Consider the following 25,550-nt stretch of genomic DNA (forward strand, 5'->3'; position numbering starts at 1 on the left):
CGTTAGAGGGTATCCTACCCTTGGTTGCTCCTCCTCCCATGCCTCTGGCGGAACATAAGAAATATCACAGGAAGCTGGCCGTTAAAGCAGCATGGGAGACCTTTTAAGCAGTCTACAGTGGAGTGGTTGAAATGAAAAATAGGAGGCAGGGATGAGTTCCAGGCCTCCTCTCCACTCAACACAGGGCACTTCTGTGTCTCCGTGGGCCTCTGAGGCCCTGCTAGGCAAGGCTCCTCCCTGTCTTGGCTAAACCAGTCTTTCTCCCATTCATTAGCACGAACCCTCCCAGCAAGCAGACCACCCCGCCTGTTTCGTGTCCTTCTCGTGGCCCCGTGTCCTCTAGAGCATCCCCGCTGCTGTGTGGATGTCTGGCTCCGTTTCCTTCTGACCACCTCCTGCCTCCAGTTCTGCTTAGCTGAGCATGCCCAGAACCTTCCAGCAGTTTCTAATTCTCAGTAGCCAGAACTGGGTCTTGCTGAGATGAGCCACAGGGCCGTTGTGCTGAGCATAAAGTCAGTCGACATTCATTTGGAACCAGGAAAATCACCTGTCAGTTCCTGAATTATTTTATTTCCTTTTCATGTTAGAGAAATATTGTGAATATTATAAATATATGTTGTAAATGGCTCATGTTCTCCCCGAAGTGCTCCAAATGTATCTCCTTGGCTAAACTTCCTAGTGGAAAGGCTCATGGTCTGTCCTAAAACTGCCCTCACTAACTACTAACTCCCAACGGCATAAAAGTCTTATTTTAGGTTTCAGATCACTTACTCTTTCTTGAACATCTGCTACACTCAGCTGCTACACTCACGAGCTGCTGCCTGTCTTTTTGTGATGCCCTTCAGCTTCGTTTGCTTCCAGGGATACCTTCTTAATGACTTCCTGTCCTGTAGCCGACCATGCTTTCCCCACACCAGCTCCTCCGCCTTGGACCCAATCTTAAGTGAAACACTGTCTTTTCCAAGCCTCTGAATTTCCCCCTGGATGACTGGTTCAATGACTATGTCTTTGTACGTGTGTGCGCGCATGTGTCACAAGTATGCTGGGTCGTTCCCACATGGGACCAGACACCACCAGTGCCCAGTGTGAAGAACAGAGCCAAGCATGAGCTAAGTGTCTTTCCCATATCCTTGCCTTCCCTCTGTCACTATTTTCTTTGTGAAATGTCATTTTCACGAAAGCCTGGAATCTGAATCATCTTCATCTCCCCACCCACCCTTGTCGTTTCTACATCCATCAATGACCAAGGCAGGCGTCACTTGCACTGCCTCTTTTGCTTTGCCATTTCTCACCTGGATTATAGCCATCTCCTCACTCTTAAGCTCCTCCTCTGCCCTAAAATCAGTTTTGTATCCATGATTATGTATGCAAGCATGTATGTTACTCTTCTGTGTGTTGGCATTCACTAGCTCCCCACTGCCCACAGATAACTCCTAACATCTTCATTTTGGCCCTCTGTGATTTAGCCTCTGACTGCTTGTTTTTCCAAACACTCTGGTGTCTCTAGTGTCTCTTGTGTCTCAAAGACTACTAGAATTACCTTGTGGCAATGCTAGTGCATACTATGTATTGCCTGTTTGCTTTTCTGTAATTCTTCTAGTCCAGTAGCAGATTTTCTTGGTGCTTGTTCACAGTCTTCCTCAAATATTACATCTGGGATATTTGGGCCTTGTGTACTGAAAAAGTGAATAGCTTATTGCCCAGACCTGACTGTACAGTTCACAATGCCAGAGACCACATCTTGTTCCCCTCTGGTTCCACTTCTGGATACCACCTTGTTCCTGATTCTTAGTAAGGCCAAATGACTGAATCATCACTTTTCTTCCTAATGATTGTCCCATTAGAATGTCAAATTTCACCCTTAAAATGAGACTTTAGACTATGTCTTTACTTTTGACATCACTAATACATTATCTGTTTTAAAGGAGTCTAAAAACAACAGAAATGACTGAGTTCTAGTAGCCATATCATTTCATTTGAAAAGGTCAAACTACTTTGCCTAGATTAACACATAAAACCAGTTTGTTCAAAGCACAGAGCACAGAGACTTATTTATGTGTCATGGACTTTTTTTTCCCTGTGGAATAAAATGGAGAGATGAAGGAAACTACTACTTATTGAATTGTATATGCTAGGTACATGACATATGCTCTCATATTCAAGCCCTTCTTGGGTAGGCGGAGCCAGAGAGATCACTGGAGAGTAAGAAGTTTTCTGTTGTTAGTTAATGTATGGTTCCTTGAAGAAGTGTTCCTTTCTAAATCTTATTCTCCTTATCTGAAAATAAGGAGTCAGACCAAATGGCTTCCAGAGTCTGCCAAGCTTCAGTGTTGCCTTAGCAAACATTTACTGAGTGGACTCACTCTGAGCCAGCACCTGTGCAAGAGATTAAGGATGCAAATGAGATGTTGTTATTAGCCTGTTGTATTCAGTAGAGGAGAATGACTCGGTTATTTTTATTATACAAGTCCTATTGCAACTACCTACAGTCACTCACTGATTAAACCTATATGGACGAAATATGTTCAGTGCAAAAAAGAAAAAATCGACTAAGATCATCATGTATATAACTTTCTGTTACAGATATATGAATTTGAAGAATAAATTATGGCTTTAGTCCCCAGAAAGGTTCTGTTCTAGTGGAAGGCACTCTATTAATGCAACAAATAAAATAAATTTTATAATAAAAATGTTTATTTACGTTAAAATAATATTTCAGGTAACCATTGTTAGTCTGGATCTGCATATCATTGTACTATCATTAAGTTAGTTATCATTAAGTTAGAAACAAAGAGGAATGCTAGGGGCTGGAGCGATAGCAAAGTGGGTAGGCCGTTTGCTTTGCACGCGGCCAACCCGGGTTCAATTCCCAGCATCCCATATGGTCCCCTGAGCACCACCAAGGGTAATTCCTGAGTGCAGAGCCAGGAGTAACCTCTGAGCATCACCGGGTGTGACCCAAAACAATCTAAAAAAGAATGCTAAATATTTATAAATGCATTTTGACTTCACTTACTGTAGAATTTCACAATAGAGCTGATAAGTGCTCTGAAAGTTTCTGTTTTATGGCCTGCTCTCTTAGAGACATTTATATCTCTCATGGTAAGTGTTCTATATATTTTGTATTCTCGGGAGTCTAAGTATGTGCAAGAGAAACCACACAGTGTGCTGAAATTGTGTTCCTAGTTTCACATCACCAAGAAGAGTATTCTCTGTATTTGTCCCTTTCCCCCTATCTTTATAAATCAGCTGTTTCATCCCAGTCACATTAAAGTATAATTGGCCAAAATATTGTAAGATATTTTGAATATATAATGTGATAATTTGATATGTGCAGACATTGTGGAAGAGTCGAATAATGGTGTGTACAAAGTTTAACATTGTACCCAGAATTTCTAAACTATCTTCATTGATGATCATTTTGTAGAACTAATAAGCAAGTTAATTGAGAGTAAAAGAAATGCAGATCACTGTACATTATGATCACGATCACGACCATCCTGTTGTTCATCAATTGCGTCGAGCAGTCCCCAGTAACGTCTCGTTCGTCCTAGCCCTGAGATTTTTTTTAAAAGTGCCATATTCAAGGCTCTTTCAGGGTTAGGAGAATGAGACCCATCATTGTTACTGGTAGTTGGCATATTGGGTACGCCACGGGGAGTTTGCCAGACTCTGCTGTGTGGGCAGGTTACATTTGGTAGCCTGCCAGGATGTCCAAAGTAAGAATGAGATAATAAAATGGAGCTGGGTTTTATAGTCTCTGGGTCTTGGCTGTTGATGGGATTACACGGTGCCAGAGAGCCAGTTGGTGGGTGTGACCCCTGCCTACTGGAATTTGGAGGATCCGGGTGGAGGATGCTCAGCCCCGATCCGAACAGGCTTGGAGATCTCAGCCCCAGGATCTGCATGCCTTTGTTCCTCTGCCGGTACCTTCCTGCATGTGGAGAGTGGTCTCAGCATGGTGGTGGCTGGTTCTGGAGTCTTCGGCTGCCGGAGCCCTGGTCGGGGCAGGGAGGGAAACGCAACCCGCTCCCCTCAAAGGGGCCCCAGCGAGGACAGCCAGGCGCAGGGGCAGGAGACTCTACGCTGTTCTCTTCCGGGAGCTGGGTTTTACACTCTGGATCTTGGCCATTGATGGGATTACATGGCGCCAGGGCGCCAGTTGGTGGGTGTGACCCTTGCCTACTAGAATATGGAGGATCTGGGTGGAGGATGCTCACTATTTTGGATTTTGAAATTACTTTACATCAGTAATTTCAAAATCCAAAGAATAAAATTATTTGTAATAAGTTAAACGAAAGATAATTTTTTAAACAAAAATTTATGAATCCTATAGTTTGAACAAATGTATCGTGGCACAAATCTACCATTGTAGTATCTACTTGATACTATAATTTTTATCTATTTGATGCCATCTATTTGACACTCTTCTAAAATTCTTCTATGCTATGCATCTCCATCCCTCCCTCCCAACCGCTGGCAACCATTGATTTTTTTCATGTCTCCATAGTTCTGCCTCTTCCAGAATTTGGAATCGTATAGTAGGAAGCCTTTTCAGGTTGCCTTTCACTTAGAAACATACAGTTAAACTTTATGTATTTCTATGCTTCAATGGCTCACTGGCCATTAGTATTGCATAATATTCCACTGTCTAAAGGCAACATGATGGGGCTGGAGCAATAGCACATTGGTGGGGCATTTGCCTTGCACGCGGCCTACCCGGTTTGATTTCCAGCATCCCATATGGTCCCCCAAGCATGGCCAGGAGTGATCCCTGAGCATCACCAGGTGTGACCCAAAAAGCAATAAATAAATAAATAAATAAATAATAAAGGCAACATAGTATATTTATTCATTCACCTAATAAATAACATTTTCTTTGCTTCCATATTTTGATAATTATGAATAAAGCTGCTATAAGCATACATGTACAGGTTTTTGTGTGACTAATTTTTTTCAAAAGTTTGGATAAATATCAAGGAGTGTGGTCACATCGTCTTAAGGTAAAAGTTTTGTAAGAAACTGCCGATATTTCTTACAAAGTGACTATACAATTTTACATCCCTACCAGTGACAAATGGGGTTTCTAGAGTGTAATTCTTTTTCAGCATATGGTCACTTAATCACTTAACTTCCCGTTAGTCATCGATTTGCTCGAGTGGGCACCAGTAACATCTCCATTTGTCCCTGTCGCGTGCTAGTGTAGTCCAATGGCATCTGTTCGCTCTGGGAACATGAAGGGCCTCAAACTGATCGTTCATGATCTTGACGAAGAAGTCTGACCATCTGGTAGGTGGGCGGCCACGCGGTCTTTTGACATCCTGTGGAATCCAGTCAGTAACAGCTCTAGTCCAGCAGTCATCTTTAAATCTCATTACGTGACCAGCCCATCTGATTTTTGACACCTTGGCAAACGAGACAGCGTCCCTGATTCTTGATCGTCGACAGATGTCAGAATTCCGGATTCTTTCTCTCATTTGAGTGAAACGTGATATTCCAAGCATAGCTCTTTCTATTCTTCTTTGGGAGACCTGAATAGCGTTCTCATCTTGTTTGTGTAGGGCCCAGGTCTCTGAGGCATATGTTAATGCAGGAAGAACAGTGGAATCAAAGAGATGTGCCCGGAGCCGGAGGTTCTTCGTCCTCTTAGCTATTTCTTCGACGTTCTTGAAGGCGTTCCAAGCCGCTCTCTTCCTCCTGCACAGCTCGGGTGCCAGGTCATTTGTCATGTTGACTTCTCGACCTAGGTACACATAGCTGTTGCATTCGGAGATGGTCGTTCCTTTGAGAGCGAATGGGGCATCAGGAACGAGGCTGTTTCTCATGAACATTGTCTTCGTAAGATTCAGCTGTAGTCCTACCTTTCCACACTCACGGTCAAAGTCGGCCAGCATTTGTGCCGCTTACTTGATGTTTGGTGATATTAAAACAATGTCATCAGCAAAGCGGAGGTGGTGTAGTTGCCGACCATCTATCTTGACTCCCATTCCTTCCCATTCCAGTCATCGCATGATGTTCTCGAGGGTGGCACTAAAGAGTTTCGGTTAAATGGTATCACCCTGCCGCATCCCTCTCTTGACATCAATCATTACTTCTTTGTAGAACGGTGAGATCCTGGTAGTGAATCCACAATACAGCTCTCATCGACACTACCTCCACTACCCAGCCGTCGCCACACTCCAGGACACTTTCTGGACCCGCACGGCAAAGCGGCCGCGTAACACATCATAAGACACTAAATACCCATCTTGCGGAATTGTCGCACCATATTTGATAGGGTTCAAATATGGTAACACCTACAAGGGTGATTAGAGGTCGCCCCAAAAGCCTCTATCCCTCTCGGAAAGACTGGCAAGCTACCGAGAGTATTCCACCCGCACGGAAGAGCCTGGCAAGCTATCCATTGTGTATTCGATATGCCAAAACCAGTAACTACAACTGGTCTCATTCACCTGACCCTGAAGGCTTCACCGACATGGCAGCACTGAGAAGGATGAGAAAGGAGAGGCCGACAAAATCTCAAGGCCGAACTAGGCTGCCACAACGAAGGAAGACAAAAATGATCGTCTGTACTTTCAATGCACGTACGCTAGCATCAGATGCATCCATCGAGGACCTGATGGTACAAGCGCGAATGATCAAGTACGACATCATTGGTCTGACCGAGACAAGAAGGCACGAATCTCACCATGCCGTTTTCGACATTGGAGAAGAATTGTTCCTCAGAACATGCGATAAAAGAGGTGTCAGAGGCGTCGGTGTCCTTGTCAACACAAACTTGGCCAAGAGCATTGATTCATTCAAATGCCTAACAACCCGAATCGGACGTTTACATTTGAATAGATATGGCTCACTGCCTGCAGTTTCTATCTTTATTGCCTACGCACCAACATCCAATTATGATGAAGGAGAAATTGAGAAGTTCTACATGGAGCCGGAGAAGTTCTATAAAGAAGACCACACCTTCTACAAGATCATTGTGGGTGATTTTAATGCCAAGATAGGACCGAGAAGATCAGCTGAAGAACTTCACATCGGGACCCATGGCCTAGAATGGAACGAACAGGGTGAGAGACTGTCTGAGTTCATCATGTCGACCAAGACCATCCATGGTAACTCACAGTTCCAGAAGGCAGAATCTAAACGATGGACATGGGAGTCTCCCGGTGGACGATTTCACAACGAAATAGACCACATCATATTCAATTGACGGTTTTGCCTGACCGATGTCGCTGTTGTCCCAAAATTTCGAACGGGATCGGACCACCGTCTCCTTCGTGCAAAATTCTACTTCACAGAGCGGGGAGAAAGGGCTGCAAAGTTCAAAAAGAGAACTCCCAGAACGACCACCAACTGGGAACTCTTTGGCACCATTGCGGCAACATGGGAAGATGCCATTGTTGACAACATTGACGAGGAATACGATCGACTGGTTCAGCACCTCCATGAATGTGCGAGGAACGCCAAGAGAGAGATAGCCACAAAAAATCACCTATCTTCGAAAACTCTTGGGCTAATTCGCCAGCGTGGTTTGGCGCATGCCTCAGGCAACCGCAAGCTAACGTCCGAGCTCACAAAGCATTGCAGAGATGCGATCAAGGAAGGCCTCAAAGAGAGAAGAGCAGAAGTACTGGTAGATGCGGCAGAAGCCGGGAAAAGTATTCGTAATGCCCGTCTCTCCTTCGCCTACTACAAGACCAAGATGACTGCCCTCCGACGTCCTGATGGATCCATCACATCCTCCAGAACGGCAATGGAGAAGATTATCCATGACTTCGTCTCAAATCTCTTCGATAGCCATGTCCACTTGCCGACATACCTAATTCCACAGGGTGGATATGTCATTCCCAACGTTCTCCCTTCCGAAATCCAACGCGCCATATCGTGGGTAAAGAAACAAACAGCAACCGGCCCAGACAAGGTCAGACCTGAACACCTGAAGAACCTGCCATCAGTACTCATCAATACACTGGCTCAGCTCTTCACTCGCTACTTGTCTGAATGCAAGGTTCCGTCCCATTGGAAAACCAGCAGGACCATACTACTGTTCAAGAAGGGAGACATCCATGACATTGGCAACTATCGCCCGATCTGCCTATTGTCTGTCATCTACAAGTTGTTCACTCGAGTCATCCTAAATAGGATTGGCAGAACACTAGATGAAGGACAACCAAGCGAGCAAGCCGGGTTCCGCAAAGGATTCAGCACCATCGACCATATCCACACGATAACCAAGCTCATTGAGGTTTCTCAGGAGTTCAATATGCCGCTCTGTATAACGTTCATTGATTTAAAGAAGGCCTTTGATTCTGTTGAGACGGAAGCGGTCATTGAAGCACTAGCCAATAAGGGCATTCAAGCCCAATACATCAGCATATGGTATCATCAATAATTGAGAATTTTTCCTTTCAAGTCCAAGTATCTAGTACCTCATGATTGTCAAAATTTGAAATTCCTACTGTCATATGATGTTGAACTGTTTCATGCATGTTTACCATTTATTAATCTTTCTTGATAAAATATCTGTTCATTTCTTTTGCCTGTGTTCCAGTTACCTTGTTTCTTTTTCCTTTTGCTAAGTTCTGAGTTCTCTGTATATTTTAGGTAAAGGTCCTTTGTAAGATTTGTTTTTTTGTAAATATTTTATTAAAGCCTCTGGTTTCTCATACACTCAATAGTCTCTAGCAGAGTGGAAGTTTTTTTCCTTTAATTTAAATAAATTCAGCTTATAATGATTTCCTTCACAGATTTTGCCTTTTAGTATATCTAGAAAGATAGCAAACCAAAGGTTATTAGGTCTATTCCTGTGTTGTCATCCAGGAGTTTTATAGTTTTGTGTTTATTTTTAGGTCTATGATTCATTTTGAATTAGTTTTAATTTTTATTTTTTTATTGGAATGTTCATGAATATTAGGGCATCTATCATTAAAGGTCCTTACTGGCATAGTCTGTTTAAAACAAAACAATGGAGATATGGAAATAGTATAGCTCAAGGGGCTGGAGTGCATGCCTTGTATACAAAAGCCCCAGATGTTCTCCCTGATACTATTTGATCCTCTAACACTACAGGACTGCAAGTAAACTATGGGGGGCAGGGCAGGAGGGTGGTGATGGGGGAGAGGGGCCAGGAGTAGCTCCCTGAACGCGGTGTGACTCCAAACAAACATTGAATTAATTTTTAAAAGAATGTAAGATCTTTGTCTAGAGTGATATTTTACATGTACTTATCCAGTTTTTTTCAGGACTATTTGTTGAAAGACTTTTCTTCATTATACTTCTCTGCTTCTTTGTCAAGGATCAGTAGACTGTATTTGTGTAGGAGATTAGAATATCAAATCTCCCTATTCTGTTCTGTGACCTATTTCTAATTTGTTTTGTCAGTGTCATACTGGGGTTTTGTTTGTTTTACTTTTTATTTATGGGTCACACTCAAGCAATGCTCAGGGGCTTTGTTGTTATTTTTCTGTTTATTTAGGTTGGAATTCTTTATGTATAGGCCACTGGAGTCTAGACTTAGTTTAGTGATAGGCAAACGTTTAGACAGAGATTTCTATAAATGCACTAAACCAGTATATCTCCCATCCTTGCCAAGGCATACTTTGTTTATAGCGGGTCATGGTCCATAGTGGGTCCAGCAGCACATCAAGGTCAATCAGAGGAGAGATAGTAGATTTTCTTGGGTATTTTGAGGGTGTACACACACACACTTCTGCATGTGACCATCTAGATTCCTAAGAATGTGCCCAAACTTTTCTAACTTTTCAATGAACAACTTAGATCCCCAACTATTCCTGATATCACATTAGGTTCACATCTTGTTAGACCCAGTTTTTATTATCATTTCATACAACTATGATGGCTGGAGCGATAGCACAGCGGGTAGGGCATTTGCCTTGCACGCAGCCAACATAGCTGAGCCGAGTTCAATTCCTCTGCCCCTCTCGGAGAGCCCGGCAAGCTACCGAGAGTATCTCGCTCGCACTGCAAAGCCTGGCAAGCTCCCCGTGACATATTCGATATGCCAAACACAGTAACAAGTCTCACAATGTTACTGGGCCTGCTCAAGCAAATCGATGAACAACGGGAGGACAGTGACAGTGACAGTGATGATGGGTAAATAATACTGCTGATTGCTTTTTTAAAAAAAACTTTTTTATTGAATCACTGTGAGATATGCTAGTTGCTTTTTAACACCCTGGGAAAGAGCTGTTCTCATGATGAACCAGGTTGAATAGGGTAAATCCTGCAAATGAACATCTGGGTAATTTCTAGTTAACTCAAATTTGACAATTCTTTAGCAGTGGAATTCTGGATGAGTTCAAACCCTTTCCAGTGGTTGCCAAAGTCCTTATTTTCAGTTCTGGTTGTGATACTGTAGGTTTTCTTTCTTTCTTTCCTTCTTTCCTTTCTTTCTATCTTTCTTTTCTTCCATTCCTTCCTTCCTTTCTCTTTTTTTCCTTCCTCCTTTCCTCTCTCTCTCTTTCTTTCTTTCTTCCTTCCTTCCTTCCTTCCTTCCTTCCTTCCTTCCTTCCTTCCTTCCTTCCTTCCTTCCTCCCTCCTTCTTTCTTTTTTCTTTCTTTCTTTATTTCTGGGTCATGCCCATAGATGCTCAGAGATTACTCCTGGCTCTGTGCTCAGAAATTGCTCCTGGCAGTGCTTCAGGGACCATATGGACCAGGGATGAATTACCCTCTGTACTATCTCTCCACCCCCAGCTGTTAATTTTCAAAGCTCCTTCAGTCCTGACATTAGGATTATGGGAATTGGGAAATTTGAATGCTACAAAGGTTACTAGGCCTACATAATTCAGCCATTTATTTATAGATATTATTGGGATTGTAGCAAGTCTTTATTGATTTCCTGGTTTCCTTTAAGTTTGAATTTTGACAATTTTTGTCAGTATATTTTTTTTGCTTTGTTAAAGGAGCAGAATTTTGAGACATGTCCTTGACCAGTTCCACTGGTGCTACTCACTTGTATTGTATTTTATTTGGCTTTATTGAAGCATAATTTATATTGACAAATTCAGCAAGGGCTGCTGAGAAAATTGCTTAGTGGCTTAAAAGCACTTGCCTGTCAAGAATAAAACTGAAAATCCAGATTCTAGTGCCCCATATAGGAAAAAACACACCAACTTAAAAGTGTTCATTTTGCTGATCATTGTCAAAAGCATCTGATTATGTTTTACACACTTATGATTTAGAATATCTCTGTCACTTCATCTTGGCACTCTGCAAGTATAAAATAATAATATTGGTCCTAATGTACAATAATAACAGGAAACTTTTTGAAAACTCTGTAACAAAATTAAAAGTATCTTTTTCTGGCATTTGGCAACCTGTAATCTGTTTTTTTATAAACACAATTTGGCCTTTTCTAAAATTTTGTGGAAATACTGTTATATAACTTGTGTCTAACTCTTTCACTAAGCATAAAACCTCTGAGAGACATCTATGTTTTTGCATGGATCAATAATGCCTTTGTTTTTATATTGTTATTGTATTGTATTGTATTGTATAGATGTGCCACAGTTCTTGTATTCATTTTTTTCAATTGGTGGGCATTTGGATTATTTTCACTTTAGAGGTACTTTTTAAATGAAGTTACTGTGAACTTCACGTATAAGTCTTCTATGGATGTATGATGATATTTTATCTTGTATAAGCAAGTAATAATGGTATTGCCAGGTTGATGCTAAAAATATATTTAATATTCTAAGAAATGGCCTAGCTTTTCTTTGAAGAGACTATATCCCTTTTTTGGTAGTTTTAGTAGTTCTGTGTCCTCACTAAATCAGCATTACCTCTTTCTCTCATTTAGGCAGTTGGGTATATAGTTGTGTCTTCTTATTTTTATTTGCTTTTCTTTTGAAGTTAATAATGTGAGATCTTTGTCATAACCTTATTTGGCATCTGTATATATTCTTTTAGGAGTATCTATTCAAATATTTTTCTCAGTTATAAAATCAGATTGTTTGACTTATTCTGGAATTTAAGAAATATTTATTTATATATTTCTTATATAAATAATTCATTCCCTGTCTGTTTTTTAACAAATATCTTGTCCAAGTAGTAGACTGTTTATTGCATAAGGCACAGTCAGATATCTGAGTTAGGGTACATTAAAGGAATTAAACCTCTGTGTGTGTCAGAAAGTAAAAAGTGTATTCAAATATGTGGTGCATAAAGGATGAGCCCCCTGATGTCTTATGTATATGCAATAGATTAAAAAAAAGGAGGGGAGATGCATGTCGAAAGTAGACTATGGACTGAACATGTTTGCCACTCAATGCCTCTTTTGCAGACCACAACACCCAAAAGGAGAGAGAGAACACAGGGGATTGCCCTGCCACAGAGACGGGGGGATGGGGGGATGGGGGTGGGAGGGATATTATCCATGGTGGTGGAAAATGGGCACTGGTGGAGGGATGGGTATCTGATCATTGTATAATTGAAACCAAAGCACAAAAAATTGTAAATCTACAACTTTAAAAAAAAATAAAATAAAATAAAGGGGAAAAAAAAAAAAAAAAAAAAAAAAAAAAAAAAAAAAAAAAAAGCTCATGCACAGAATAAAATCAGTTGTACTTCCAAGTCATTATATAAGAGCAAGTTTGTTATAAAAGAACATTTTATAAATAGTGGGCTATTCTTTCTAAATAAAACCAAGCTCCCAAATGTGCAACATATATATACATATACATATATATGTATATATATATGTATATATATATCTCACAACTTCTCATACATCCTTAACTGGTAGGTAGAGATGTTTAGATGTATGTATTGGATCATTAAAGATAAGCTATCAATTAGAGGAGCAAAGGCAATAACCTCTCAAATGTAGCTTCATAGAAGATGATAAATCCTAATCCAGTATTATCTATTGTATTGATACTAAAGAATATGTAGTCTGTCAGTGGATAAAGTAAATCTGGGGGAAAAAATAGAGGAATCATGGGGCTGGAGTGATAGCACAGTGAGTAGGGTGTTTGACTTGCATGCAACCGACCCAGATTTGATTCTCAGCATCCCATATGGTCCCCTGAGCACCGCCAGAAGTAATTCCTGAGCATCACGGGTGTGACCCCCCCCAAAAAAAAGAGGAATCATAAAATCAATGGATCACTTCACTTGACATCCCATTACTCATGGATTTGCTCAAGTGGGTGCCAGTAACATCTCCATTCATTCCTGTCATTGTGCTAGTGTAGCCCAATGGCATCTGCTCGCTCCAGGAACACAAAGAGTCTCAAACCGATCGTTCAGGGTCTTGACAAAGAAGTCTGACCATCTCGTAAGTGGGCGGCCATGCGATCTTTTGATGTCCCATGGAATCCAGTCAGTAATGGCTCTAGTCCAGCGGTTGTCTCCAAATCACATTACATATCCAGCCCATCTGATTTTTAATGCTTGTCAAACGAGACAGTATCTCTGATTCTCGATTGCCGATGGAGGTCGGAACTCCAGATCTCTTCTCTCACTTGAGTGAAGTGTGATACTCCAAGCATAGTTCTTCTGATTCCTCTTTGGGAGACCCGAATAGCATTCTCATCCTGCTTTTGTAGGGCCCAGGTCTCTGAGGTGTATGTTAATGCAGGAAGAATAGTGGAGTCGAAGAGATGTAGCCAGAGGCGGAGGTTCTTCATCCTCTTAGCTATTTCTTCATAAAATATTTCTAAGCTATTTCTTTATAAAAAACTTGAAGTAAATAGATGACATGATTTTTAAAAGTTAGGAACTAGAACTGGTTTCACTATAAGACATTTTATATGATAATGAAACTAATGAAGAGATTATTACCTGATCTAGGTAAAAGAGAAGGATTTCAAAGTATCAGCAAAGTATAATTGATAGCATTTGGTTATTGAATGAATGTAGATCCTGAAGAAGAATCTCAAGATGATTCTATTAGTTTGGGTGGATTATTGGAGATACTCTTAATTAGCCATTCAGTAGGAAGAATAAGTTTTATGGGGGAGGAGAGTTGTTTTGTTTGTTCCAGGGCCCACAGATACAACACATGTGTTCTAACTCTGAGTTATACATTTTGCCCAATAAACAGGTTTAAAAGAGAATACAGTAAGTTTAATTTTGATGATAGAGTTTGAAACATGAGTAGGACTCCACAGAAGGGTCACACTAGTGAGTAGCCCTGGACAAATGTACAACTGAACCCTGGGGCTCGGTCTGGGCTAGAGACAGAGAATTGGTCATCGCCAGTGAGTTGTTTATCTCACAATGAAGTAAGGTGTTTCAGCAGCCCTTGTAGAATAAAAAGAGCAAGGACTGCAATCTGAATTCTAAAATGATTAATAAATTAAAATTCATAATTTTGAATGCCAAAGATCATAAGAGCTTCAGGAATGGTGAGTGGTAATTATTGTTCATTACTAAAATAATTACTGAATTTGATGACTAAAAATCATGATTGAGAACTGAAAAACAGCACAAATGGCCATCAGCAAGAGAATAGATAAGCCAATTACATATCTTTGTGTCATAGAGTACTACTTGTCAATTGAAAGAAATGATTGCTGCTTTATTCAACAATGTCAGTGTATGCCAAAAGTTTTAGTGTTAAGCCAGAAACACACAAAGTGCAATGTGTATGATTCATTTGCATGATGACCAAGAATTGGTGAAAGAAATCTTTGGGCGATAGAAATCAGAAAAGGATGTCCCCAAAGGTGGCGGGAGGGAATATGGTGGTATGGAGAACTGACGGTTGTATAGGAACACAGGAAAATTTTCTGATGTTAAGGACTGTCCTTTACTATTTTTGAGGGTAGTTTAGATTGCCAAAACTTAACTCACGTGGAAAAGTCAACTCAAGATTTATTCCTAACACTATGAATTTATTCCATACACAAATAAAGTCATTGATCAAAGATAGGAGATTGAATATCTAACTTTGCTTGTTTCTAAATTCCCACTGCTTTAGATAGAGTGTTAACTAGAATTCATCTGCCTCACAGGGACTGGGAGGGGTGGGGGGTAGGGTTTTATTGGGGTTCTTCATGGTAAAAAATAAGTATTGGTAAAGGGAAATGTGTTTGATATTTGCATGACTGAGACCTAAACCTGAAAGCTTTGTAACCTTTCCCACAGTGATTCAATAAATAAATAAATAAATAAAATTTCCACTGCTTTAGAGGAGAACTTTCCTTACAAAAGCAAATGAGAGACACCACAATTTAAAAAGTTCCCAGCAGAAAACAAATATGTAATAAAGACTTTGCAAGCGTAAGAAACAAGATATAAAATGTCAGTGGAGAAAAATCACAAAATAATTCAATGTGAACTATAGAAATCCTAACAAGCTTAAAAATGTGAAGCAAGAGTAAAAGTGAACGAAATACGAGAGTTGTTCAAACTTCAATTTTTATGTAGAGCATTCTGTTTACTCCTTCAGTCTATCAGTTTCTATATCTAGGTGACCATCAGCCTAGACCATCAACCATCTCCTCCACCATCAACAATGAAAAGATGAAACTTGAAATTCCTCCCACTGGGAGACAGTAGACAGGCAGGGAACTTCCCTGAAAATAGAAGGTGATAGTCTACATGCATTCTAAGTACTAAGATTCTTCTATTGTCTTTGGTGGTTTTTGTTTGGTAGATGGGATGGAGGAAGGTAGGATCACACCTGGCTATGCTCAAGGCTTACTCCTGGCTCAGTGATCATTTATGGTAGAACCAAGGGGGACTTATATGGTACTGGGCATCTAACCAGGGTAGGTCACATGGAAGACAAGCACCTTACCTGCTTTATTATCTCTCTAGCCCAAATTCTGAGATTTCTCTTATGAAACTCAATTTAAGAACTTTGTAAAATATTTCTCGCTATATTTTTTCTAATTATTTTTCCAATTGATGAGAAGACTGGTTGGAAGTTTGCCATGAGTGTGTGTGGGGCAAAAAGTAGTTAAGACTCTCCCGATCCATGAACAGGGGTTATTTTTCCATTTCCTGGTGTCCTCTTTTATTTCCTGAAGTAGTGTTTTGTAGTTTTCTTTGTACAGGTCCTTTACTTCCTTAGTTAAACTGATTCCTAGGTACTTGATTTTCTGGGGCACAATTGTTAACGGGACTGTTTTCTTCATGACACTTTCTTCTCTTTCACTATTTGCGTATAGGAAAGCCATGGACTTTTGGGTATTGATTTTGTAGCCTGCCACTTTACTATACAAGTCTATTGTTTCTAGGAGTTTCTTGGTAGAGGGTTTAGGGTTCTCTAAGTATCGTATCATATCAACTACAAATAGTGAGAGCTTGATTTCTTCCTTTCCTACCTGGATGCCCTTAATATCTTTTTCTTGCCTAATCCTATTGCAAGTACTTCCAGTACTACATTGAACAGCAGTGGAGAGAGTGGACATCCTTGTCTCGTCCCTGATCTTAGAGGGAAGGCTCTCAGTTTTTTCCCCATTGAGGATGATGCTTGCTGTAGGCTTGTGGTAGATGGCTTTAACTATATTGAGGAAAGTCCCCTCTGTCCCCATTTTGGCTAGGGTTTTCATCATAAAGGGGTGCTGGATCTTGTCAAATGCTTTCTCTGCATCTATTGATATGACCATATGGATTTTATCTTTTCTTTTGTTGATATTATCGCCCTCTCAGAGAGCCCGGCAAGCTACCGAGAGTATCTCGCCCGCACGGCAGAGCCTGGCAAGCTCCCCATGACGTATTCGATATGCCAGACACAGTAACAACAAAGTCTCCAATGGAGACGTTACTGGGCCCGCTCGAGCAAATCGATGAACAACGGGAGGGCCTTTACCTTTACCTTTACCTGATATGATGGATTATGTTGATTGATTTCCGAATGTTATACCATCCTTGCATCCGCAGAATGAATCCCACTTGGTCATGGTGTATGATGTTTTTGATGAGTTGTTGAATTCTATTTGCTAGTATTTTGTTGAGAATCTTCGCATCTGTGTTCATCAGGAATATAGGCCTGTAGTTTTCTTTTCTTGTGGTGTCTTTGTTTCCTTTTGGTATTAGAGAGATATGGGCTTCATTGTCAAAATGGCAATACTTCCCAAAGCACTGTACAAATTCAACACGATCCCTGTAAGGATACCCATGACAATCTTCAAAGAAATTGAGCAAACACTCCTGAAATTTATATGAAACAATAAGCCCCCACGAATAGCTAAAGCAATTCTGGGGAAAAAGAAAATGGAAGGAATCAACCTCCCTAACTTCAAACTCTACTACAAACAGTAATAATTAAAACAGCATGGTACTGGAACAAAGGCAGAGCTGCAGACCAATGGAACAGAGTCGAATATACTGACATCCCCCCCAAGCATATGATCATCTAGTCTTCGATAAGGGGGCAAGAAATTTGAAGTGGAGCAAGGAACGCCTCTTTAACAAATTGTGCTGGCAAAAGCTACATGCAAAAAAGTGGGCTCAGATCTGTCCCTAACACCAAGTACAAAAGTAAGATCAAAATGGATTAAAGACCTCAACATCAGACCGGAATCCATAAGGTACATTGAAGACAAAGTTGGCAAAACCCTCCATGACATTGAAGCTAATGGTATCTTCAAAGATGTCATGCCACTGGCCGAGCAAGTGAAAACAGAGATAGATAAATGGGACTATCTTAAACTAAGAAGCTTCTGCACCTCAAAAGAAATAGTGACCAAAATACAAAGACAGTCTACAGAATGGGAAAGGATATTCTCCGGATACACATCTGACAAGGGGTTGATATCAAGGATATACAAAATACTGGTTGAACTCCACAAGAAGAAAACAACCAACCCCATCAAAAAATGGGGTGAGGAAATGAACAGAAACTTTCTCAAAGAAGAAATCTGAATGTCTAAAAGGCACATGAGAAAATGCTCGACATCATTAATTATCAGGGAGATGCAGATCAAAACAACAATGAGATATCATTTCACACCACAGAGACTGGCCCACATCCAAAAGACCAAAAGCAACCGATGTTGGCGTGGATGTGGTGAGAAAGAAACTCTCCTTCAGTGCTGGTGGGAATGCCCACTGGTTCAGCCCTTTTGGAAAATAGTATGGACGATCCTCAAAAAATTAGAAATTGACCTCTCATTTGACCCAGCAATACCACTCCTGGGAATATATCCCAGAGAGGCAAAAAAAAGTGTAGTCGAAGTGACATCTGCACTTGTTTGTTCATCGCAGCACTCTTTACAATAGCTATAATCTGGAAAAAACCTGAATGCCCAAGAACAGATGACTGGTTAAAGAAACTTTGGTGCATCTACACAATGAAGTACTATGCGGCTGTTAGAAAAGATGAAGTCATGAAATTCATATACAAGTGGTACTACATGTAAAGTATCATGCTAAGCAAAATGAGTCAGAAAGAAAGGGACAGACATAGAAAGATTGCATTCGTCTGGGGAACATAAAGTAACAAAAGAGGAGACTAACACCCTAGAATAGCCGAGAGAGGTACCAGGAGGATTACTCCATTGCTTTGAGGACAGCCGCACACGCTAGGGGAGAAGGCAGCTCAGAAAGAGAAGGGAGCACCAAATAAAGGGTTATGGGAGGTTCCTCTCAGGATGGAAAATGCGTGATGAGAGTAGAGTATAGACCGAACAAGATTGCCACTCAATGTCTCTTTTGCAAACCACAGCACTCAAAATGAGAAAGATAACAAAAGGGAATGCTCTGCCACAGAGATAGGGTGGGATGAGGGGATGGGGGAAGGAGGGATACTGGGACTGGTGGTGGTAGAGAATGGGCACTGGTGGAGGGATGAGTATTCTATCATTGTATAACTGAAACCCAAGAACAAAAATTTGTAAGTCTATAACTGTACCTCATGGTGTTTCACTAATAAAAATTTAAGGGAAAAAAAGTAGTTAAGACAGGGGATGGAGCGATAGCACAGCGGGTAGAGCATTTGCCTTACATGCGGACGACTCAGGTTCGATTCTCAGCATCCCATATGGTCCCCCCGAGCACCGCCAGTAGTAATTTCTGAGTACATGAGCCAGGAGTAACCCCTGTGCATCACTGGGTGTTACCTAAAAAGCATAAAAAAGAAATTAGTTAAGACAGACAGGGCTGGAGCGATAGCATAGCAGGTGGGGCGTTTACCTTTCACACAGCCAACATGGTAGACCCGAGTTCGATTCCTCTGCCCCTCTCAGAGAGTCCAGCAAGCTACCGAGAGTATCTTGCCCTCACGGCAAAGCCTGGCAAGCTACCCGTGATGTATTCTATATGCCAAACACAGTAACAACAAAGTCTCACAATGGAGATGTTACTGGGCCCACTCGAGCAAATCAATGAACAGCGGGAGGACAATGACAGTAAAGACAGAGAAGGGACCAGTATGACAATAATGGTTAGAAATGATCACTCTGGACAAGAATTGAGTGTTAAAAATAAGTAAAGGGATATATGTGATAACATTTCAGTATCTGTATGTAAACTCTAATGGCCAAAAGGGGAGAGAGAGAGAGAGAGAGAGAGAGAGAGAAGAAAAGTTCCTTCCATAGAGGCAGCACAGTGAGTGGTTGGCAGGAAAACTGGGGACATTGATGGTAAGAAATGTACATCGGTCAAGGAATGGATGTTGAAACACATAACTGAAACCCAATCATGAACAACTTTTTAACCATGATTCAATAAAAAAATTAAATTGAATAAGGAAAGTAATAAAAATTTGGAAAATATGTTCAAGAAGAATCCAAGAAATATAAGTTAAAAGAAATTAATCAATCCAGAATTTGAAAAAATTCTTTAAAGTTCAGAAATTCTGATTAGTTCAGAAGATTATAAGATATATCTACAATAAAAATTAAATAGAGTGTCTAGTATTTTCTCATAGGGCATTTGCCTTGCACGAGGCCAACTCGGCCGACCTGAGTTTGGTTCCTCCACCCCTCTCAGAGAGCCCGGCAAGCTACCAAGAGTACCTCGCCTGTACCGCAAAGCCTGGCAAGCTACCCATGACGTATTCAATATGCCAAACACAGTAACCACAACTCTCACAACAGAGACGTTACTGGGCCCGCTCGAGCAAATCAATGAACAATGGGAGGACAGTGCTACAGTGCTACTTATATATCTAGATCATTGTTAAATTTAGAAACGAATATAGAGAAAATTAAGGAAACAAACAAGGTGATTTTTTTTTAAAGAATCCTAAATATTTTATTATCTTTTTTTTCCTCATGTGCCTTTTTTTTTTTCAGACTTACACATTTTTGTGCTTGGGTTTCAATTATACAATGATCAAATACCCATCCCTCCACCAGTGCCCATTTCCCACCACCACGGGATCCCAGTATCCCTCCTACCCCCCCATCTCCCCCATCCCACCCTGCCTCTGTGGCAGGGCATTCCCTTTTGTTCTCTCTCTCTTATTAGGTGTTGTGGTTTGCAAAAGAGGCAATGGGTGACACCAAACAAGGTGATTTTTAACTTTTTGAATAATGGAAATTTGATAGTGGAAGAAAACATATTCAAAATATGATGTATTTGTGAGTAGCACTTACATAGTCATAATATGCAATAAATATTGATTTATTAAAATTTGAAATGATAATGGGCTGAAGTGATAGCATAGCGGGTAGGGCGTTTGTCTTGCATGCAGCCAACATGGCTGACCTGAGTTCGATTCCTCCGCCCCTTTAGGAGAGCCCAGCAAGCTACCGAGAGTATATCGCCCGCACAGCAAGGCCTGGCAAGCTACCCGTGATATATTCACTATGCCAAACACAGTAACAAGTGTCACAATGGAGATGTTACTGGACCCACTCAAGCAAATCGATAAACAAGGGGAGGACAGTGAAATGATAATAGAACTGTACAAGTTAAACAACGTGAATATGGGGGTTAGGAATGGATAGTAAAAAAATTCTTTTAATTGAATCATCATGAGATAGAGCATTACAAAATTGTTCATGATTGCATTTCAATCACACAATATTCTAACACCCATCCCTTCACTAGTGTAATTTTCCAGCCATAGTAAAATTTTTATCTTTCAGCAAAAAGAAGTCAATGGAGGGTGACTAAAACTAGAAAAAAAATTTGTGGGTTTCTTTCTGACACTGTTAGAAAGAAACACTAGACAAAATAGTACAGAATTGCCTCTAGTGGACTAGGGAGGTGGATAAAAGGGCTAGAGCACATGTTCTATAGGAGAAGCCCTGGATTCAGTTCCCAAGAGCAACCCCTGAGCACCAAGCTTGGAGTACCTGCCATTGCTGCCCAGTGTACCACCAGGCGTGTCCCCAAAACAGGGATTAGAACACTTATATTGCATGTATATGACCAAGGTTCTATCCCTGGCACCACTTACAGTCCCATGAGCACCTCCAGGAGTACACTCTGAGGATTGCTGAATGTGGCTCAAAAATAAATATAAAACAACAACAAAAAAAGAGTTTCCTTCAAAGTGTTGTCAATGGCAGAAGAGATCAAGGACTCGTGTTTGAGTTCAATTATAGTTATAAACTTTCAACAACTATGATTTTTTTATGTACTCAAAGAAAACAAAATGTATTTGCACATAAAATTTCATGAAATTAGGTAGTAAGAGATTTAAGAGTGAATGAAAATTGAGGTTTGTTTCATCAAGCTGGATAGTTAAAGGAAGAGAAATGAGTTAGTTATTTGGTAGAAAAACAGAATTAAAGAGAAATTGATTGATTGTGGTTCTTGAAAGAACTAATGGTCAGTCAGTTTGTTCAAGACAGGAGGAATGGGCTGAAGGAAAAGATAGTAACTGAGAGTTTAATGAAGTAAGAGGGAATGAATGAGATAATCAGAGCCCCAGGGGAAGTGATGTATGTTGGAAAAAGAAAAGGTCAAAGGGCTCAGTGTTGAAAAGAATAGGAACATTATTTTTTATTATGAGGGAACGATTATTAAAATATTTTCATGGCATATAGCTCATACTTTCTCTCCACAGTAGTGGGTAAGTTATCTGTGCAGACTGGAATTTTTTGATGATCTGATGGATGAAAGGAATGCTGGGAACCAATTTTGAGACCCTCCCCATCTGAGGGGGATATCACAATGTATGTATGAGTAAGCATGTGGTGCCATCACTGAATACCACAGACTCAGTCTCAGTGTCCCTTCTCAGCCTGCAGGCAAGTTCCAAGATCAAAGTGCCCACAGAGCTTGGTTCTGGTGAGGATTTGCTTCCTGGCCTGACACTTCTCTCTGCCTTCACATGACTGACTGGGAACAAGGGTCTTCTCTCTTTTCATATCAGGACACCAATCTTAGTGGTGTCAAGATGGCTATCTGACCTCATGTAACTTTAATTACTTCTTATTCCAAGTATACATTGGGGTAGTTGGGAAAGACACAATGCAACCCATTGCAAGTGTATACTTCAGTATTGTAACCTGAATAATCTTCTGTATAAACTCACAGCCCAGGAATGGAGAGAAGACAGATGATTGATTTGATCCAAATTTGAGGATTAGCTAAGATAGAAATTTAAGGAAGCAAAGGAATCAAAGGTCTAATGAAAGTATGGCTAAAATAATTAACCATATATTTCCAGAACAGTGGCAAAGAAAGCAGGAAGACTTGGGAAGAAAAAGACTCTACTTATTATTTCTTTAGTTTGGTAACCCACTAAGGAAGGGACCAGGACTGGGAAGCTCCCAGCAGTTCCCTGAGTGTGTAGGCTTTAGAACAATTGGGAACTCTTTCATTGTGTGCTTTTTTTTCAGGTTAGCCCCATTTTATGGAACTTAACTGCTTCTTCTTACACTTTCAATTTCAGTGGAAATAAATAAGAATTATCAAATCAAAAAGAACGTAAGTTTCAGAAATAGCAATAATTATCACATTTTATTCTTTCTTTTTAGACGGCTGAACACATTGAACAAGTGTGCCTCAATGAAACTTGATGTGAACTTCCAAAGGAAAAAGGTAGGTGTCTACCCCTAATCTAAGTCTGTGGCAATGGCAATAAAAGAAGCCTGCATTTATAGACTGAGAACAAGAATCCAAGAAGTTTTCTGAAATGCTTGACCATCTATGTTTTTCTAATCATAACCATCATAAATAAGCCCATTATTAACTCAGAAGAGATCTGTTATTCCATACTGCATTAGTTTTTAGCAGACAGTTTGTTTAAAGATTGAATATATCTTAATTCTTTATGATAATCTTTCCAAGGTTTGTTTTGTTCTAAATATTCACTGCCTAATAGAACCAAATAGTCCACAGAGATTAGTAGACTAAGAGAATGCAGGAAAGAATCTGTGTGTTTGTGCCAAGAATCTTCCACTTTATTCTTTCCAGTCATATTTTATTTCAAGTTCATTGCAAGATGTCCCTTTTCACAGGCAGGTTAGTTCCATAATGGTTATTGGGATCAGAGAGGCAGGAATATAATATGACACTGAAACCACCTCATTTTCCATCCTTTCCAGAAGAATTTTATTGTTTCTGTTTGTTTGTTTAACATACATTGAAGTAGCATTGCATTATGACATGATATGGTTCAAGCAGGTGTTAATTATATAAATCAGCATTTTTCTATAACAAATTAAATTTACCACTAAAATTCCAAAGTCAACACCGTTTTGTGTTGACTTTCACTAGTTAACACCCGCTCACCTCTTGCTTGTCTGATAATCACTAATGTGATCTTATAGTGTAAAACTATTTTGTTTAGTTCATGTATTTGTTTTACTTTTTCAATATACCTCATTATGAGTGAGATCACTGTTTCTTTTCCACCTCGCCTGTTTCACTGAACACTTTAAATCCATCCATTACATTGGAAATGTCAGTGTTTTGTCTTTTTATAGCTAAATAGTATTCCTTTGAGCACTATATATTCTTTATCTCTTAATCTGTTAATGAATTCTTAGGTTGGTTTTGACATTATATGCTCTGATGAGCCTGGAAAGGGAAATATTTCTTCAGATGGTAATGGTTTTTTACAGTTATGTGGGGGAAATACCCAGAAGTGGGCTCCCTGGATAATTTGGAATTTCTATTTTTAATTTTTTGAGGACTCTCCATACTCTTTCATTCACTCATAAGTCAGTTATACCCCTTCCCTTCTAGGGTTTTGCCAGTGTTTGTCCCTCTCTGTGAAGGAGACTGTTATTTTCGGGGGAAAAAGTGAAACAAAACACTGCTTTGGTGCACACTTACTGTTTTCCAGAAACCATGTTATGTGCTCCTCATACACATTCTCAATTAGTCCACCAACGTAGGGGTTCTTTATTTTTCATATAAGGAAAGTAAAACCTAAATTGGTAAAAATCATTTTCTGTGATATTTCAGCTTGAATCAGAGACTTTCATTCTTTACTGTGTCTAATTCCAACACTGAAGCTTCTCACTAAAAAGCTTCTCTGTTTCACTCAATCAACCCTTTTAGAAAACTCAGAATTAAGATTGTTAACTATGCGTTTAATATCACCTCTTTAATATGTAACTAGTTGAGCCTTTTTGACTAGTTACATTTTGATATGTTTTGAAGAGGCAATGAAAACATTTTTGAGTCAAAAGAAAGTGTTCTTTATTCTGGTGTACACAGAGCAATAATTAAATCCAATGGATTTTAAGTCACTGCTGAGTAATTTAATCTTTAAAAATAACTTCAACCTGAATTTCTCTACTAAAGTAGTACCCAAAAAAGCAAATGGATTTTGGTTGACTTCACCTTAAAAACAATTTGAGGTTTGAGTTAAGAACTAAAGGTTTAAATTAAGGAGGTAAAAGAGTGAAAAACAATATCCAGAGAAATATTGAAACATAAGCAATTTGTCCAGGCAAAAGACAAATTAAAAATGTGGGAATAAATGTCCCAACAGCTGTCTGGCTGAATAGACTCTTGAGAAGTATACATACTATTTGAAGCATGAGAGTCAGATGTTGTTTTGATTGTAACACATGGTTCTTATTAAATCAAACACAGGCATGCCTGTGTGTCTAAAGTGTGGCTGGCCTATTATGTCTGCCTATACAGCACTTTAGCTGCAGTGCATTACAGAAGAAAACTGCCAAACACTAATGGCATGACATGTTTTCCACCAAGTAGAGTGATTGGATTGTTACACTATCACCAACATTTCAAAACCCATTTGTGAAGTTGACTTGAATAACTTTCATGAGACTATGTATGTGTTACCTTCCTAAATGCACCTCTGTAAATTGGTCACTGTAGTATTCTGACCTTCTTAATTTATTCCCTGTGTTGGATTACAGTGCACACCCTAGTAATCCTACATAACTATAGGCTTTAATAATGTATACCTGGAATAAAATATAGCTTTTCATAGTGTATTTTGAGGAGCCATGACCTGAATTTTCAAATAAATAATTCCAATCTATGGTTTCTATTCACTGAATCTCAATAGTCCCAAATCATGTAATCTTAACAGTCTAAGCAACTGTACAGGAAACCCTAGGCAATAGCTCATGTTTCTGTGATCAGCCTCCTATACTAGTCCTTTCTTTTACTGTTTTTAAAAAAGACTAAAATAAATAAAGACTTAAAAATAGTAGTCCAAATGGTGAAAAGTAGAAAGTGAAATTTGAAAAC

At 39.9% G+C, this 25,550-nt stretch overlaps 1 protein-coding gene across 5 annotated transcripts in view; it reads left to right on the forward strand.

The window, feature by feature from the left end:
• Window positions 1-25,550, forward strand: part of STARD13 (StAR related lipid transfer domain containing 13) — a 267,131-nt gene that overhangs the window by 206,723 nt on the left and 34,858 nt on the right. For all 5 annotated transcript variants that reach the window (XM_056107931.1, XM_056107933.1, XM_056107930.1 and 2 more), the window contains exon 4: window positions 22,853-22,916. In XM_056107931.1, coding sequence (XP_055963906.1) covers window positions 22,853-22,916 — 64 coding nt within the window. The remainder of the gene's footprint in view (window positions 1-22,852; window positions 22,917-25,550) is intronic.

The sequence above is a fragment of the Sorex fumeus genome, unplaced genomic scaffold (genome assembly GCF_029834395.1).
Source record: "Sorex fumeus unplaced genomic scaffold, SorFum_2.1 ptg000183l, whole genome shotgun sequence".
In the NCBI taxonomy this organism is placed as follows: Eukaryota; Metazoa; Chordata; class Mammalia; order Eulipotyphla; family Soricidae; genus Sorex; species Sorex fumeus.